Source organism: Musca domestica, unplaced genomic scaffold (assembly GCF_030504385.1).
Source record: "Musca domestica strain aabys unplaced genomic scaffold, Musca_domestica.polishedcontigs.V.1.1 27, whole genome shotgun sequence".
In the NCBI taxonomy this organism is placed as follows: domain Eukaryota; kingdom Metazoa; phylum Arthropoda; class Insecta; order Diptera; family Muscidae; genus Musca; species Musca domestica.
The window spans coordinates 5948923-5966564 of record NW_026712286.1 but is presented as its reverse complement, the minus strand read 5'-3'; the positions used below and the strand labels follow the sequence as shown (position 1 = coordinate 5966564).

The window sequence follows — 17642 nt, the reverse complement described above, 5'->3', positions numbered from 1 at the left end:
GAGAAAAATTCGCTCTGAGTTTTATAGAAAAATATCAGTAGCTGAGAATTTAGTTTGTATAAAAAATTGCTTGTTTTTTTCTATAGAAAAATAATATTCCCTGCCATTTTTCCATAAAAAAAAACTGATTCTCAAATCCTTTAAAATCTTTCGGGCAATTTTTTAGCAAATCGAAATGTTTCAAATCCCCACCAATTGAAAATTTCTTTTTTTTTGGCACTCAATCAATAAATTTCACTTTTCAATATCATTACCAAAGCAACGTCATCATCATCGGAAAGCAACACTGACTTTGAGGAGGTGGTGGTGGTACCAATGCCAGCCAACATTTTTTTTTGGTTGCAAAGAAAATTTCACTTTTCATTTTGGGGTGGCCAGTAAACTCTCGGCGGCTGAATGGAGGAGGTGGTTGAAATACCAAAAAAAAAATTAACTATCAACAATTGTTATTGAATGAATAAAAATTTCGTAGATGGACAACAACAACAACAACAACCCAACCAAATATACGCACAAAATTTACTACAACCAGCCTGCCATAAAAAGTGATTTGCTTTTGATAGCTGCAGCAGCAGCAGCAAAAAAGTGCAATGAACGCAAATTGCAGCAGAGTGCTGGACGCCGCCGCCATTGCCAGGCATGGCATGGCCAAAGGCATGTTTTTTTTGTTGCTGCTGCTCCACACAACCAATGACAATAACAACAAAAAAATGTGTTTTGTGGCGTTCACATTGACACTGAATATTGGCGATGACGACGCTTGGTTGGTTGCCCGGCTTTATGGTGGAGCAGCAAAAAAAAAAAAAAAAACTTAACAGCCTGCATGCCATCATCAGGCATTCAGGCAGGCTGGCTGGCAAGCCGGCATGATGTCGATGTTGTTGTGTATCTGCAACTCTGCAGCATATCAAACTTTTGCAATCGACAACATGCGTCCTCATGCCATCCACCCCAGTGCAGGGAGAAAAAAGATATGTTTATAATGATCTCCCCCCAAACTCACCTCCCTGCATTCCCCTCCTCATCTCTTTGGTTTACTGGCTCTACAATGTTGTTGAATTTCTGTAATTCCCACTGCTGTTGCATGTAACCTGTATGTGGTGGCCGGGAGCCACAAGCATCCATCCATCGCAGCAAGTTTGCCTTTTGCTGTTTTCAATTTCGCTTCAATTTTTTTCGTTTTTTTTTTCTGTGGCTGTTAAGGAGTCTGATCCAAGTCTGATCATTGTAATGATCTCTGCTGTAAGCTTGTGTGTAGGTATGTATGGTCGTACATGGTTGGCTGCCTGGCAGTCATGCTGGTATAATCATGGTCTTACTGCCAGGCTGCCTGTTGCAGCCACCATCGTGGTAATTGTAGAGAGCGAGTAAAAAAAGTGCAATGATCTCAAAAAAAAAAAAAAAAAATAAAAAACAGATTTCAAAAATGTAAAATGTCAATGAACTGATGAAGTGCACGCGCGAGTTAAGTTTTAACTAAACTTGGGAGATAAAAAAAACACGGGTTTTCGGTTTGAATGACATTACAAAAGTGAGTTTATTGATTTAATATTAGTTTTAAAGTTAACTAACTAAACAAAGAAAAAATGAAAATATACTTATGCTATAGATTTCAATGGAAATATGACCTAAGCAAAAGAAAGAAGAAATAGGTCATACTAAAAATTTAATTGTAAAATTATTGATTGATATGTGTTTTGGATTAAAGAGATTCTTAAGAATTAAAGTAAGCAATTTATTGTGTGACCTATATTTAGTTATATTGACTTATACGTATAAATATAGAGTGTAAAGAGAAAATGGAAAGTCTAAATAAGCAAATTATTCTATAACTACATATCTTATTGCTAGATCAGCGATCTGTTTGAGTGCTGAGTGGTGTGGGTGACGAAACTGTGATCTGCCCTCTTCGGTTTTGGTGGTGGTTCTACGGCAATGGCTGTTGTTGTTGTTGATAGTATAGGTGTCGTAACTCGCGCGCCATTCAAGACCGTCATTGAACTTGGAAAAATGTGTTTTTTTTGTTTCTCTCTCACTTTGGATTTCGTGCGAAAATTTTTTTCAGGGAGACATGGAGTAAGCAGGGGTAGGGGGTAATTTTGAAAATTATTTTAATTTAAAAAAAATTACAAGGGACCGATTTTTTTTTTTTTGAAAAAAAAAATAATTTCTAAAAAATTGAGAGAGAAAATTTGATTCTCCAGAGAGTTGAGAATTTCTCCCAATTCACCTGTTGAAATGTTTTTTTTTAAAGTTCCAGACAATTGTATACCCTCAGCAATAAATCTACAGAGGATATAAATCATTGAATACGGCCAAAACGTGACTCATCGAAAATAACGGTTTTGGACCCGAAATCTCTTTGGACCAAATCCATTTCAGGACATTTCAAGTCGATTATTTAATACGGGAAAAACTTGGTTTCTCGAAATTGACGGATTTAAAGCCTAGATCTCTTTGCACCAAATCGATTTCAGGGCATTTGGCGTGGATCTGGGAGGTCCGTTTCGAAGGGAGTATCTGATTTGGATATAAACTTGGTACATCGTAATATTATTAGCAAACCAATATAAAATTCGGAGATGGGTAATATCGGTTCACACCTCCGGGTACCTCAACCACAAAAGTTCAAAATTTTTACAGAAAATAAAATAAAAAAATAAATTTTGTTCAAACTTTGCAAATCCTAAAATTTTTATTAGGTGAGAAAATGGACAATATCGGCCCACTCCTTCTTGGACCTCCTCCACAAAAGGGGTCAAAATTTTGAATAAACGCAAGGCTTATAAAATGTAAAATAACATTTCGATTATCTTCACATTTTGCATATCTCAATATTCCAATCAACACAAGATCTGGCATAAATATAGGATAGATCTGACCAGTCCTTGTAGTGCCTCCCCTACAAAGGGTTCAAAATTTTGAAAAACCAAAATGCCTATAAAATGTGAAATAAGCTTCCGATTCCTTTCGAACTTAGCACATCCCAATATTTCAATCAATACAAAATATGGTGTAAAGTTGGAAAGTAACGGTCCACCCCTTATGGTACCTCCCCCACAAAGGGGTCAAAATTTTGAATAGTTATAAATGACATAAAATGCGAAATAAGCATCCGATTCCTTTCAAAGTCAACACAAACGAATATATATATTAGCACATAATCTGGTGTGAAGGTAATAGTCATCGGGCCACTCCTCCTGGTACCTCCCCCACACCGGATCAAAATTTTTGAATAATTGTAACTGTCATAAAATTCGAAATAAGCACTCGAGTCCTTTTAAACTCGACACATACAACTATTTTTATAAGCACAAGATCTGGTGCGAATATGGGATAGATAGGACCACTCCTTGTAGTACCTCTCCCACAAGGGGGTCAAAATTTTGAATAACTGAAATGCCTAGAAAATGCGAAATAAACATCCGATTCATTTTAAACTCGGCGCATCCCAATGTTTCAATCAACATAAGATCTGGCGTGAAAATGGAATCTAACGGTGTACTCCTTCTGGTACTTCCCCCACAACGGGCCAAAAATTCGGAATAATTGTAGCTCTCATAAAATTCGAAATAAGTAACCGATTCCTTTCAAACTCGGCACATCTCAATACTTCAGACAGCACAAGATCTGGTATGAAAATGGAATAGATCGGACCATTTTTTGTGGTACCTCCCACACAAAGCGGTCAACATTTGAATTACCAACAATGCTCAGAAAATATAAAATAAGTTCCCGATCCCTTTCAAACTCCGTACATCCCAATATTTGTAGTAACATAAGATCTGGTTAAAATATGGTAGATATTGGTTCACTCCTTCTGGTACCTCCCCTTACAAAGGGTCAAAACTTTGAATACTTATATCTCCCATAAACTGCGAAATGAGCATCCCATTCTCTTGAAATGTCACATATACCAATATTTTGACTAACACAAGATCTGGTATAAAAATGGTACCTCTCCCACATAGAGTAAAAAATTTTAAATAATTTCATGTCGCATAAAGCACAAAATAAGCATCCTATTCCTTTCAAACTCGACAAATCCGAATATTTCTATCGGCAAAAGAACTGGTGTGAAGATGATAGTAATCGGTCCACTCCTTCTGGCACCTCCCCTTACAAAGGGTCAAAATCACACAAATGCCAATATTATTATTAACCCAAGAACTGTCCTAAAAATGGAAAGAACTGTCCTAAAAATGGCAGATATCGACCTACTCCTTCTGGTACCTCCCCTATAAAGGCCTACTATTTGCAATACTTTTATATTCTATTCGAACATGGTGTGTCTAAGTATTTCTCTAAGCCACAGATTTGATATGAGTACATTTCCGTTCAATTTTCTCTGCTCTGCCATAAGAAAATTCTCAACTTCTAAGGACAAAATTTTTTTAAATTTTTCCAGATTAAAATATCCCTCAACAACTCAAGATCGATATTTTGTTCCATTAAAATTTGTTTTCAATTAGAATTTGTTCCTTCTCCATTCATCTCCAAACATTATTTATTACTTCACTTCCTCTCTGAAATTTTTCTCCATTTCTCCAAATTCTCTTTAATTTTGAAGGTCACTCTCTGCTCCGTCGTCTGTGGCCGATAACACATAAACCTAGATATGATTATTTATTTATGCCGTGCGGCATCTATGTTTGATTAACATAATTATTAAAACAACAACAAAAGCAGCAACATCGAACAAAGAAAGAAATTTCAAGTTCAAACATACAACAACAACTACTACTACTTTCTTTCTGTGAATGTGTGTTGTGTTTTCCAAACACACTCCGACAATTTCTCTAAAATTAGAACTCTTACTCAGCAGTAACAAAGCATTTCCTCCCCCCAAGAGAAAGAAGATTGACTACTCTCTCTCTCTCCAATGAAATGGAGAACACAAACAATAACATCCCAGAACATGGAGAAAGACTTTCTTTTGTTTACCCCCCGATGATGGCGATGGCTGATCTTAACTGAGGCATGATGAATCAAACAAACATCAACAACAACCAGAAATTCTCGTCTCCGACCAGTTTGGCGTTCAGCCGGCAAGGCGAGGCCGTCTGACAGCCAGCCAAGCATTTGATGATCGTTACTTAATTTTTATGTTTTGTTTTGTTTTGCTTTTTTCTTTTCGAAGAAATTTCTTTTGGAATTATGTTTTGAACTTTCTTCGCTCGGCTCGGCTCGATTGTGGTGTCGTCGACGACGATGAGTTGAGAAAAACAAAACAAGTTGGGTTGTTTATGAATGAATGAAAGAAATGTTGGAGAAAGTTATGTAATACTCGAATACGAGTCATGCATGCTGATATTGGGATGGTTGGGGGAGATTCTTTTCTTTCGTCGTTTATGTTTTAAGACTTTCTTCGTTGTGCGTGCCTGGCCTACGTGCAAGGCCGCAGAGAATTTTGTTTTTCATGTGAGTGAGATAGGTTGGGATTCGCTCGCTTATGGCCAAGAAACTGAAAGTGGCCATTTTGTGGCGTGAAAGTAAAAGTAGGAATTTTGTTGGGATTTCTTTTTTTTGGAATTTAGAAGAGATTTTTATGCATTTTTCGGAATTAGAATTTTAATTTTGATTTTTTTCTCTTTCTTCTTCTCTTTTTTAGAATTTGATGGCACCACAGTCTTGTGCCGTGTCTGCGGCGATAAGGCTTCCGGCTTTCATTATGGTGTCCATTCGTGTGAAGGCTGCAAGGTAAGTGAAAATGTTGTTTATTTTTTTGAAATATTTTACACTAGACTACAGAAATTTATGAAAAATGAAATAAGTTGGAGATAAATTATAAAAAAAGGATTGCATTATTATTTTAAAAATTTTGAGGAATTTGAGAGATATTCTTTTGGTTTTGAATTCTAACAAAAATCTAAATTTTTTTTCTGGGAAATTTTTAAAGAATTTTTTCTTATGATATTTTTAGGGGAAATTTCAGATTTCAGTGAAAATTATTCTTTCTCTGGGTGTTTATTGCAAAATATAAAATAAAATTTGGGATTTGCGTCAAATACAAAAAATTTCCCATGGTGGGAAATTTTTGTTTTTAGGAATTTTGAAAAAAAAATCGTTCATTCTCAGAATTCTTATCAAAAGTCAAGTAAAAATCAATCAAAAAATATAATTTTATTTTTTTTTAATTTTGGGAAATTTTTGGGGAAATTTTTCTTCTATGAATTTATGGAAGGAACTTTTTGTTTTTAATAAAATTAATGTTTCAATTGCAAAAATTAAATATTTATTTTTAATTTGCGACAGAATCTGAAAATTTCCCTTTGAGGGAAATTTTTGTTTTCAGGAATTTTCTAAAAATTCCTTCAGTTTCAGAATTTTTATCTAAAATAAAGTGAAATGCCATCAAAAAATAAAAATTTCCCTTTTGGGAAATTTTTAGGGAAATTTCCATTTTATGAATTTATAGAGGGAAATTTTTGTTTTCAGGATTTTTCAAAAATTTTTTGAAAATTTAGGATCCTTGTCGAAAACTAAGTGAAATGCCATCAAAAAATAAAAATTTCCCTTTGGGGAATTTTTAGGGACATTTCAGTTTCATGAAATTATGGAAAATTTTTGTTTTGTTTTTAATAGAAATTCATTTTTAGCTGAATTTTTATTACAGAAATAAAATAAATTTTTAATTTTCGACAGTAACTAAAAATTTCCCAAGGAGGGAAATTTTTGTTTTCAGGAATTTTCAAAAATTTCTTGAAGATTTAGAATCCTTGCTCAAAACTAAGTGAAATGCCATCAAAAAATTAAAATTTCCCTCTTGGGAAATTTTTAGGGAAATTTTCCTTCTATGAATTTATGAAGGGAAATTTTTGTTTTTAATGGAATTTATTGTTTCTTTGGGTGTTTCTTGCAAAAATAAAATTAATTTTTAATTTTCGACAGTAACTAAAAATTTCCCTTGGAGGGAAATTTTTATTTTCTTGAATTTTCAAAAATTACTTGAAGATTTAGTATCCTTGCCCAAAACTAAGGGAAATGCCGTCAAAAAATAAAAATTTCCCTTTTCTGAATTTTTAGGGAAATTTCCATTTCATGATTTTTTAAGGGAAAATTTTTGTTTTTAATGGAATTTATTATTTTTCTGGGCGTTTATTGCGAAAATAAAATTAATTTTAAATTTTCGACAAAATCTGAAAATTTCCCTCGGAGGTAAATTTTTGTTTTTAGGAATTTTGAAAAAATTCTTTCAGTTTCAGAATTTTTATCTAAAATAGAGTGAAATGCCATCAAAAAATAAAAATTTCCCTTTGGGAAATTTTTAGGGAAATTACTCTTTTATAAATTTACGAAGGGAAATTTTTGTCTTTAATGGATTTTATTTTTTCTTTGGGTGTTAATTACAAAAATAAAATATTTTTTTAAATTGCACCAGAAACTAAAAATTTCCCCCGAAGGGAAATTTTTGTTTTCAGCAATTTTCAAAAATTTCTTAAAGATTTGGAAACCTTATCGAAAACTAAGTGAAATGGCATCAAAAATAAAAATTTCCCTTTTGGGATTTTTTGGGAAATTTTTCGATATTCAAGGGAAATTTACATTTTTCAAACATTTTCTTTAGGTTTCAGAAGTCATATCAAAAACAAAGGAAAATGCCCATAAAAACTGAAAATTTTCCTCTTAGATTTTTTCGGGAAATTCAATTTTTTTCACCTTCTTCAAAAAGAGAAACTTTTTTCTAAATTTTGGGCTGAAACTAAAAATTTTCTTTTGAAGGTGTCTGCTTCTAATTTTTCTAATTCCGATTTTTTTCTTTTTTTGGTTTTTTTATTTTTTAATTTTCATAAAAAATATATCCAAAAAATCCCTCAAGTTTCATAATTTCCCTTAAAAATCTGGTCAAATAAATACTTCTATTTATGATTTATGTATTTTCTGACTACCCGGAAGCCTATGCAAATTAATTTGAGATAATCAATTTTCCCCCATTTTTTGCCCAGTTTCTCAGTATAATTCTTGATTAATTTCGTATTGCCAAAAAAAGAAGAAGTCATTTAGAACCTAAAACAAACTTTGCCAGACGAAAGAAAGAAAAACGACCAGCAACAACAATGACAACACCATTAAAATAAAGGTCAATACATTTATTGAAGGCCACTGTTGTCAGGAACACTGCATGATCAACCACAACCGCCATGCACACACACACACACGTCACACACAGACTCATTGAAATCAAAACAATGGCAAATTATTTCACCATACGCACAATACGCCAGAGGGAGAGACAGAGAAAGAGAGCCATCATGTTTCCTGATTCACACGCAGCCAGCCAATCATTATCACACGCACTCCTCATCGTCGTCGTCATCATCATCTCATTTTACTCATTTTGACGAAGTACAATAGACGAGCGAGCTTCAATTGAAATAATCACCTTAGCCCATAAATAATAACAATTTTTGGTGGCGAACATGTATGAGTTGTGATGAATGTTGTTTCAAGTGGTAAAAAAATCCCTTTTATAGCCTTGAGTCGTAAAATAAAACAGGGGAACAAGTTTTTTGGTGTTGTTGTTGTTGCTGGATTAACCTTGAACTTTAAACACACAGAATCTAGCCACGCACATATGGCGGCTTTTGGGTTGTTCATGAAATCCTCTTTCCGCACACACACACACACACACACTCACCCAACACTTGTGGCACTCAATTGCCGAGAGTTCATTCTCCAAAGGGTTCCTCGGGTGGATGGCCAAAAACAAAAGTCCCTGAACCCAATATAGAATGTCGTGATTAAATACCTACCGAACGAACGACCCATCGACTGGCAGGAGTTGTGATCATGACACAGCAGTTCAGGCCATAAATAAATAGAGCTTTGAACGCTTTGACGATCCGAAGGGAAACTGCTGTGCATGGTGATTTAACCTAAATCAAGGACGTCATTGAGGAGTTAACAACATTTCACAGACAAACACACACAGACATTTACAAAGGGAGTGGCTGGCTGACTGGCTGGCAATACAGATCAGAACCGAGCACAGTTTGAGAGACATGTCTGCAACTACAACACACACGTTGCCTTGCCTTGTGTTGTGTGCTCTGAAGTATAAAACAAAAGTCCTCCTCCTCCCATTCTCGTTCTGGTTTTTTTGTGCAAAAATGTAAGGGAATAGGGCAAACTACTTTTTCAAGGTTGTCCAGAGAGGGGAAGAATTGAGAAGAAGAAAAAACAACAATAAAATAAAAACAAAGTTGGCTGGCTGGCTGCTGCCCCGACACATATCATTGCCGTTGATCAGCATGATCGAAGTCATTGTTGTGGCTGGCTGGACTTGGAGAACAAAAAAAAAACACAGGAGTTAAAAATACTTTATATATGCCATGAGAGGGTGTGTGTGTGTGTATGGAGAAGAGCCTCCTTGATGATGATGACGACGATGATGATGCAAAGACAAACGACCACAACAATGAATCAGTTTTGTGTGCTTTTGGCATGAGCCGTTCCTTTCTTGAAGTTAACCTTTCCCAGACGACAATGGGGTGGAGGCATTGAACTTGGGTTTCCTTTTCAATGTCAAATTTGGTGGAACCCAAATAAAACAAGATCGAAATTAAAAAAAAACCTACCAACCGACATTTTTTAAATTTTTTTTTGCGGAATAAAAAAATTGGGAATTTTTTTTTAAAGAAAAAAAAATACGAAAATGTAATTTTTTAAATTAGGACAACACAACAAAAAATTTCTTTGAAGGAAATTTTCCTATTTTTTGCATATTTTTATTTGCGGAATATTTTTGCATATTTTTACTTGCGGAATAAAAAAAATCAAAATCAAAAATCAAATTTTAAAAAAGGACAAAAAATAAGAAATGTCAATTTTTTTAAAAAACGGACAAAAAATGTGAGGAAAACTTTCCTCAGTTTTTTAAAATAGGAAAATTTCCCTGAAGGGGATTTTTTATATTTTTTGATAAAATTCGATGTCATTTCACTTTGTTTTTAATAAAAATTCTGAAACTTAAATAAATTTTTAAAAATTCCTAAAAACGAAAATTTTTCCACTTGGAAGATTTTTTTTCAAAACGAAAATATAATTTTTTATTTAAACAAATTTCCCACCAGCGTTTTTGAAGTTCACTTAATTTATTTTAAATTTTTTCAACCTATTTTTTGGAATTTTGAGTCCTTGAATTCCATTTGGAATCCATCACTCACCAGATATAGGTACCTATTTACCCAAAAATATCACCTTTCAAATTGTTAGCCACTCGTGATAAACTAGAAAATTTTCCATTAATATTTGTCTTCACATTATTTTACCAATTCCCTTTTGCCTGGGTTTCATTAATCGCTTATTTCACTTCCTAGTTATTTTCTAATTGCTATGTGTAACGTACGTGGTGTTTTGTTTTCTATTTTTTTTTTTTTTTTCTATAATTTTTTCGAAGGCATTAAACCGCCAATGTTTTCTTTAGAGCAGCAGATATCCCAGGTTTTATCTTCTGTGTGTGTGTACGATTGTGTGTTTGTAACTTCAAGTCATGTTTCTTTTTTTTTTTTCTTTCAATTCTTCATCCATGACTATTAAATTTTGTTCTGATTGTTTTGTTTTTTTTTTTGCCTTTGTTATTATTGTATTTGTTTTTTTTGCCTTTTTTTATTTATGTTTTCAACAGCCAGAAGAAGAGGAAAAAATCCCAAAAAATTACCACACAGCACAAGAATAGTACACTCACACGCACGTACACACACACATCTAGGCAGTCAACGTTAACATACCATCATGCTGTTTATGCTGAATTGTAGCAGCAACAACAACTAACACAGCATTGGCTCGGTAATTGACCAGAGCCATGGTGTGAATGAACTCGTTCAATGTCAACGCGTAGTAGTGGTGTTTTCTTGTAGTTTTTTGTTATTGCTGTTGCTGCTGCTGCCGTCGTTGTTATTATTTCATACACCACTACGAGGGCAAAATACTACAATTCTCTACTCGGGAGAGCACACGAGAGATAGAGAGCGTAACATAATGTTCTTTTGCCATAAGCCACCCATTCGTTTGTTTTTACGACTCAGTAACTCGGCTGCCTCTATCATTACGAAATGTGGAGAGTTTTATCAAACAACAACAAAATAAACACCAAAATGAGCCAGAGAGAGTGACTCTGAGTTGGATACTCAGAGCAGTAGTTGTTTTTTTTTTTGCCAAGAACTCCTCGATTTTCTTGTGGGGCTCATGAGTATCTATGCGGCTGTGTGTGCGTGCGTGCCTTCGTACATATGGGCCAATTCAATTTTACTTCCTTCTTTCTATTTATGTATGTATGCTGGTTGTGTGTGAGACTGGTGTGGGGTGAATTGTGCTGGAGCTCTTCTCTCTGTTTGTGTATTTCATAGTGAGTAAGTGTTATTATTGTTGTTTCTCGTTGTTGTTTTCGAGAGATTAATGATTGTGTTAGGTTAGAATTTATGTGGGCAATAATAGGCGGGTATTTCTCTTTGGATTTTTAATGGTATTTTTTTTGGTAGATTTAAATGGAAAAAATTAAGAAAAATTATTGAAAATAATAATAATTATTATAGGTGCCTAGGAAAAATAAAAAGTCAAGTTTTCATAGATTTTGCAAAAAATAAATAAAAAATGGAAAAAAATATTTAAACTAAGATTTTGCCAAAATAAAAGGGAAGAAAATATTAAAATATTTATTACTATTATTCTGAAAAAAAAAAAATGTTTTATAAATTTTGCAAGAATAATGAAATTAGTTCGTAATGTTATAATAATATATAAAAATAATTTAATAAATTAATGAAAAACAGAAACATGTCCATAAAAATTTGAAAAATCTATCATTATAAAAAAATTGCCAAAAAATTTTTTAAATTAAAAAAAATAGAATAGAAAAGTTGACTTTGTTAAAATAATGTGAAAAATTAAAACAAATGTGTAGAAATAATCTAAACATCAATGAAAATATTAAAATTCTCAACCAAGAACCAAGTTTTTGAGATTTGAAAAAACATTTGTTTTTTTTCGCAGATTCATCATATTCTGGAAATTATTTAAAAACCAATGAAAGTATTAAAAATATTCAAAAAAAAATAGAATTAAGTTATATAAAAAAATGTTTTTCTTTTTGGAAGGTTCAATTCTGATTTTTAACAGAACTGCCAAAAGTGTTGTCAAATTCCATTGAATGAAAATTCGACATTCAAATTAATTTAAATACCACTTTTAGGTATTTTGGATGTGCTGATCACATCTTCATATTTTTCCTAATTTTCCATTTGATTTTTCATTATTTTCTTTTTCTCAAAGATTGCGATTTCATATCTAATTCCCTTTTGTTTTATCACAAGTCAATGCCCTTTTCAATCAAATAATTCTGTGATGGAAAATTTCTACCTTTGATATTTACAATTTACACAACTATCCTTAGAGCAATTTTTCACACACACACACACAGTCTCACGAAAACTACAACGAAGTATGTCAAGCCGTAGCAGCAAAAACATCCACCAGCAAAAGGTGAATGACCGAAAATGCACTTGAAACTCAAGTGAATGTGAATAAAAAGGGGGCACTCGCTCTCCCTGTCTCTCTCACTCACGGTTTGCATAAATGCACTATTAAGGGATGGACAGTGTGTATACACTTTCTCATATGTCAGCCATCCAAGCATTTGTCTATGCCTTCCTCCTCACCATACGGCCCACGGGCCAAACCAGAATTCCTCTGTAGGTATCCCAAAAAAGGAGGGAGTTTTTGCATTGAGAGATAAAAATAGTTGGCACCATTTGATGATGGCGGTGGTGGTGTGTGTGTGACTATTTTACACTGTCTGTTTGGCTGACAGAATAGTTTGCCTAACAGCCAACCAGCTAGCCTCTGCTTGCCATAGTGCGGGAGTTCATTGCACTTTGCAATTTGGGTCAACAACCTTAAGCAGCAGCCATGCTCTATTTAGGTTAAGACCAGGCGTCAGGGATGAAGACAAGACTACGTTGCCTGCATGCCCACCATTCTGCATAGTTTTGCATTCGAACGCACACACATACACACACGTTAGCACTTACATTATTTTTATTGAAAAAGAACGAAAACATAAATGCAATAAAAGCGAAACTCACAAAACAACAACCAAACCTAATATTGCACACACACACACGAACGCACACTGTTTGCCATAACAGAGACAGAGAGCTAAGCAAAATGAGAGAGAGAGAGCACAAAAGTATCTTATCTCTTAGATAACCACAAAAATGTGTTGTCTTTGGCGCAAATAATTGTATTTCTACCAATTTCTATTGCCTACTTTTAGCTGCATGTGGTCACAGGGTGTCGTAATCATACAAGGCCTGAAAGTATGCTTTGAATTTCGAAAAAATATTTTTGTAATTTTTTAAATGGCATTTATTTGACCATAAATTATGAGTCTGCTTTTTTATGAAAAAAGCTTCATTTCTATTGGAAGCTGTTTCATGACTTTGATTTGCTTTGTTTTTTTTTCGTTTCTTTTAAAATTTATTTCATTCGGCTTGCCTTGTTGTGCTTTTGTTTAAATTAAAACAAAGGCAACAACAATGACAAACAAACATCAGTAGCAGCAGCAGCCAGCCAACCAGCCACCGCGCACTAAAAGTAATTGACAAGTACGAAGTTGATTGTATTCTATTTAGGTTGAGGTAAATTATAATTTTTTGTTGTTATTGTTGTTGTTTTTTGTTTTTATCTGAAAACGAAAAAAATATACAAACATATAGACATACATACTGGGGCTCGTTGTATTCAATAAAAATAAATTGTATTTTGAAATTGTTCAAAGACATTTCATCATTTACATTAATAATGTCAATAAATTTTGAAAAAAATAAAAATAGATTTTCAAAAAAAAAAAATTAAAAGAAATAAAATAAAAAATAATAAAATAAAAAAATGGTAACCGAAATTTTGGGAAAATAAATTGAATGAAGATGCTCATGCATTTCGTTTCTTTTGAAAAAAATAGATTTAAAAAAAATAAAATGTAGAATAAAAAGATGAAATAAAATAAAATTCCAAAAAATAATAAATAAAAAAATGGGAACAAAAATTTTGGAGAAAAGAATAAAAATGAGGAAAAACACTAAATTGGTATTAAAATAGATATAAAATAAAATTTGAAATTAATAAAATAGCAGTTAAAAAAATTAAAAGAATAAATAAAAAAATTAATAATAAATGAAATTCGTTATCTAAAAAACATGGTATAAATATAAATAAACTTAAAATGAAATTAGTTAAAAAATACTAACAAAAATTGGATACAATTAACAAAAGAAAAATAATAATAATAATAAACAAAAAATATTATTAATAATAAAGTCAATTCATAATTTATTCATTTACATTTAAAAATAAAAAATGGAAACCGATATTTAGGGAAATGCATGAAAATTCTTCTCTTTAAAAAATAGTATTTAAAAAATAGGATAAAAAATTAAAAAAAAATAAAAAAAATTTGGAACCAAAAAAACAACGTTAAAGTACATTAATATTAAAACGTAGAAAAAAAGAGAAAATATAACAAAATTTGAAAAATATCCAAAAATTGATAAAAATAAAAACAAAAATAAATAATAAAAATTTAAAAAGAAAATAATAAAAGCAATTCATAATTTAAGAAATATAAATAAACTAAAAATGAAATTAGCTAACAAAAAATGGGCTCAACTAAAAAATAAATAAATAAATAAATAATAATAAAAACAATTCATAATTTATTCAATTACTATAATAATGTCAATAAATTTTGAAAAAAAAAGAATAAACAATTCAAAAAAAAAAAAAAAAAAAACTGAAAAATATTAAATAAAAACAAATTGGCATCCCAAATTTAGAGAAAATGCATGAAAAAAATAATAAATAAATAGTATAAATAAAAAATATTAAGAAACGCATTTTATACTTTATTCATAATAATGTCAATAAATTAAAAAAAAATTAATTAAAAATTAAATTGAATTAAAAACTAAAATAAAATTAAATTAAAAAAATAGAATAAAATAAAAAATTGGGAACCGAAATTAAATGAATTGAAAAAATAAAAAAATAATAGTAAAAAATAATAATAATAAAAGCAATTCATAATTTATTCATTTACTTTTACTTTAATGTCAATAAATTTTGAAAAAATGGATTTAAAAAATTAAATTAAAAAAATAAAAAAATGGGAACCCACATTTTGAGAAAATGAATTAAATGAAAATTCTTCTCTTTAGAAAATAATAAAATTTCAAAAACAAAAATGAAATAAAAAATAAAATAAAACAAATAAGGGAATCGAAATTTTGAGAAAATGAAATTAATGAAATTAATGAAAATACATGAAAATTTTATCATAAACCTTTTTCTTTTGCTTCTGATGGCCCAGCATTAGCCTTGAGTTTTCCAGGCAATGCTTGTTGTTTTTTTTTTTTGCAAAAAATGTTTTGTTGTTTTTTTTCTAGTTTTGGTTCAGGATATTTATCATGTTATTACACAATCTCATCATTATCGTCAGCTTGCGCCGAAAATGTCATAGGCAAATATGACCCTCACCCAAAAAAAAGAAGAAGAAGAAGAAGAAGAGCGAAAAAAAAACCAAAATTTTCCTCTTCAAACTTTTTGAAGAAATAAATGCAATTGCAAGAAAGCATCCCACCAAAATACACCCACACTTTTTCGATGATAATGAGAGTGTAGAGCGAGGGAGAGAGTGAGAGGGTGTATTTTTCCCCGTTAAGGGAGAGTAAAGTACCTTTGGTGTTACAGTTTTATAACGCACACTTGGTGGTCTTTCTCTCAGCGAAAGAAAAAAAACAAAAAAAAAACTCTCACTGCCTCTCCCTGTGGGTGGCCTGGTGAGAGGGGTGGTGTTTTGGTTTTGTAACCGACTACCCTGGCTCTGTTATGGATCTCTGGGTGTTTGAGTGTGTGTCAGAGTGCGTTTGCCAAAAGGTGACTGACCAAGAACTGGGTCATGTCAATCTGTTGGGTGTTTGGTGTTGTTGCTGCTATTTTGCCTTTATATCTGGGGGGTTGAAGGTAAATCTATGCACATGGACCAACCGACCGTCCGTCTCATAGTTGTATCTTAGCGACGAGGCCTTTTGCAGATTTACTGGCATTTTTTTTCAGCATTTTGTGATTGTAATGTCTTGTTACAGAAAAATATTTCGACAAGGCAAAACAAAATTATGGCGAATTAGAATCAAAGCAAAGATTTATTTTTTCGATTTTTTTTGTTTTTTGGGGTTCAGTTAATATTTTTGTTGATATGTGCTGTTCTCTTTGAGACCTACAACTGGCACCAGCAGCCATGATAGCCATGGTGCTGCTTGTTTGCTGTTGCACTTAAAAAAAAAACGCTACAACATAAGTGAATGGCCGGTTGGTTGGCTGTTATAGATATGGCAGATAGGTAGGCAAAGAAACAAACATACAAACACACCATAACCATACATACATACATACACTGGTGGCCAAAACTAAAGCAACTAAAATCGCAAAGACAATAAATGTCCTGTAACTTTTACAAAAATAAACAAAACGTAATTATTTTTCCAGTTTTAAATGAGGGGTTTAATTCACTTTTAAGAAACTAAAAATAAAAATACAAAAATAATTTTGAACGAAAAATAATATGTGGAAAACTAAAATGACCCCATTTTTGCTTGGTCAAAACTAAAGCAACTTTTGATTTTTTATTTTAAAATAATTAAATTTTGGCTAGTAATCGATAGCATAACCATTATTTTTGATAGCAGCTGCACACCTACGAGGCATTGAATCTATAACACGCTCAATTTGATCCTTGGGTGTGCTTTCCCAGGCACCCCGAATTCTTTAGAATATGTTGTGCTTATTTATTTCCTAATCTCGCTTTATCTTCTTATCTACGATACTCCAAAGGTTTCATATGGAGTTTAGGTCAGGTGATTGTGCCGGCCATAACAAAACATCAATTTTTGACTCCCGCAACCAATATTTGACAAGTTTTGATACAAGTTTGGGATCACTGTCATGCTGAAACACCCAAATCAGCCGAATATTTTACTCAGCGTAAGGGAACAACGTGATGTCCAACACATCTTTGTAAACAAACCGATCCACAACTACCTTTATTTTATGGATAGGCCCAAGTCCATAGAAAGAAAAACAGCGCCACGCCATTTTTGACCCTCCCTCATGCTTCACTGTACCTTTGCAACACTGCGGCTTGAGTCCTTCATTTTTTGGTCTTCTCACCGTAAAATTTTTCACGTCTGAGCCTTTAATATTAAACGTAGACTCATCCCAGAAATAATGTTTTTTCCATTGAGCTTGATTCCATTTAATATTATCATTTCCGAAAGCCTTTTTGATTTTTTCAGATATAAATGGTTTTTTGATGTCTTACGGGCATGCAGACCAGCTGCCACTACTCATCTACGCACTGATCTCGAGCTTATATCCAATGATTGCTCTCTCACCAATCCAGTTGAACCCTTAAATAGTTGTTTTCTATTTTTCTCACAATTTGTGGATCAGTACGGGTTGAAGTTTTTTACGGCCTTCATCCGTTATAGACTGTTACTACTGATCCAGTTTCAAAAAACCGACTTAGAATACATAAATAATTATGAAATCACATAAATATTTATGAAATATTTCTCGGAAATCATTTTCTG

At 32.4% G+C, this 17642-nt stretch overlaps 1 protein-coding gene across 4 annotated transcripts in view; it reads left to right on the top strand.

The window, feature by feature from the left end:
- The window catches only part of LOC101896320 (ecdysone-induced protein 75B, isoforms C/D), a 307818-nt gene that overhangs the window by 202254 nt on the left and 87922 nt on the right, over window positions 1–17642 (top strand). For all 4 annotated transcript variants that reach the window (XM_059124111.1, XM_059124112.1, XM_059124113.1 and 1 more), the window contains one exon: window positions 5612–5700. In XM_059124111.1, coding sequence (XP_058980094.1) covers window positions 5612–5700 — 89 coding nt within the window. The remainder of the gene's footprint in view (window positions 1–5611; window positions 5701–17642) is intronic.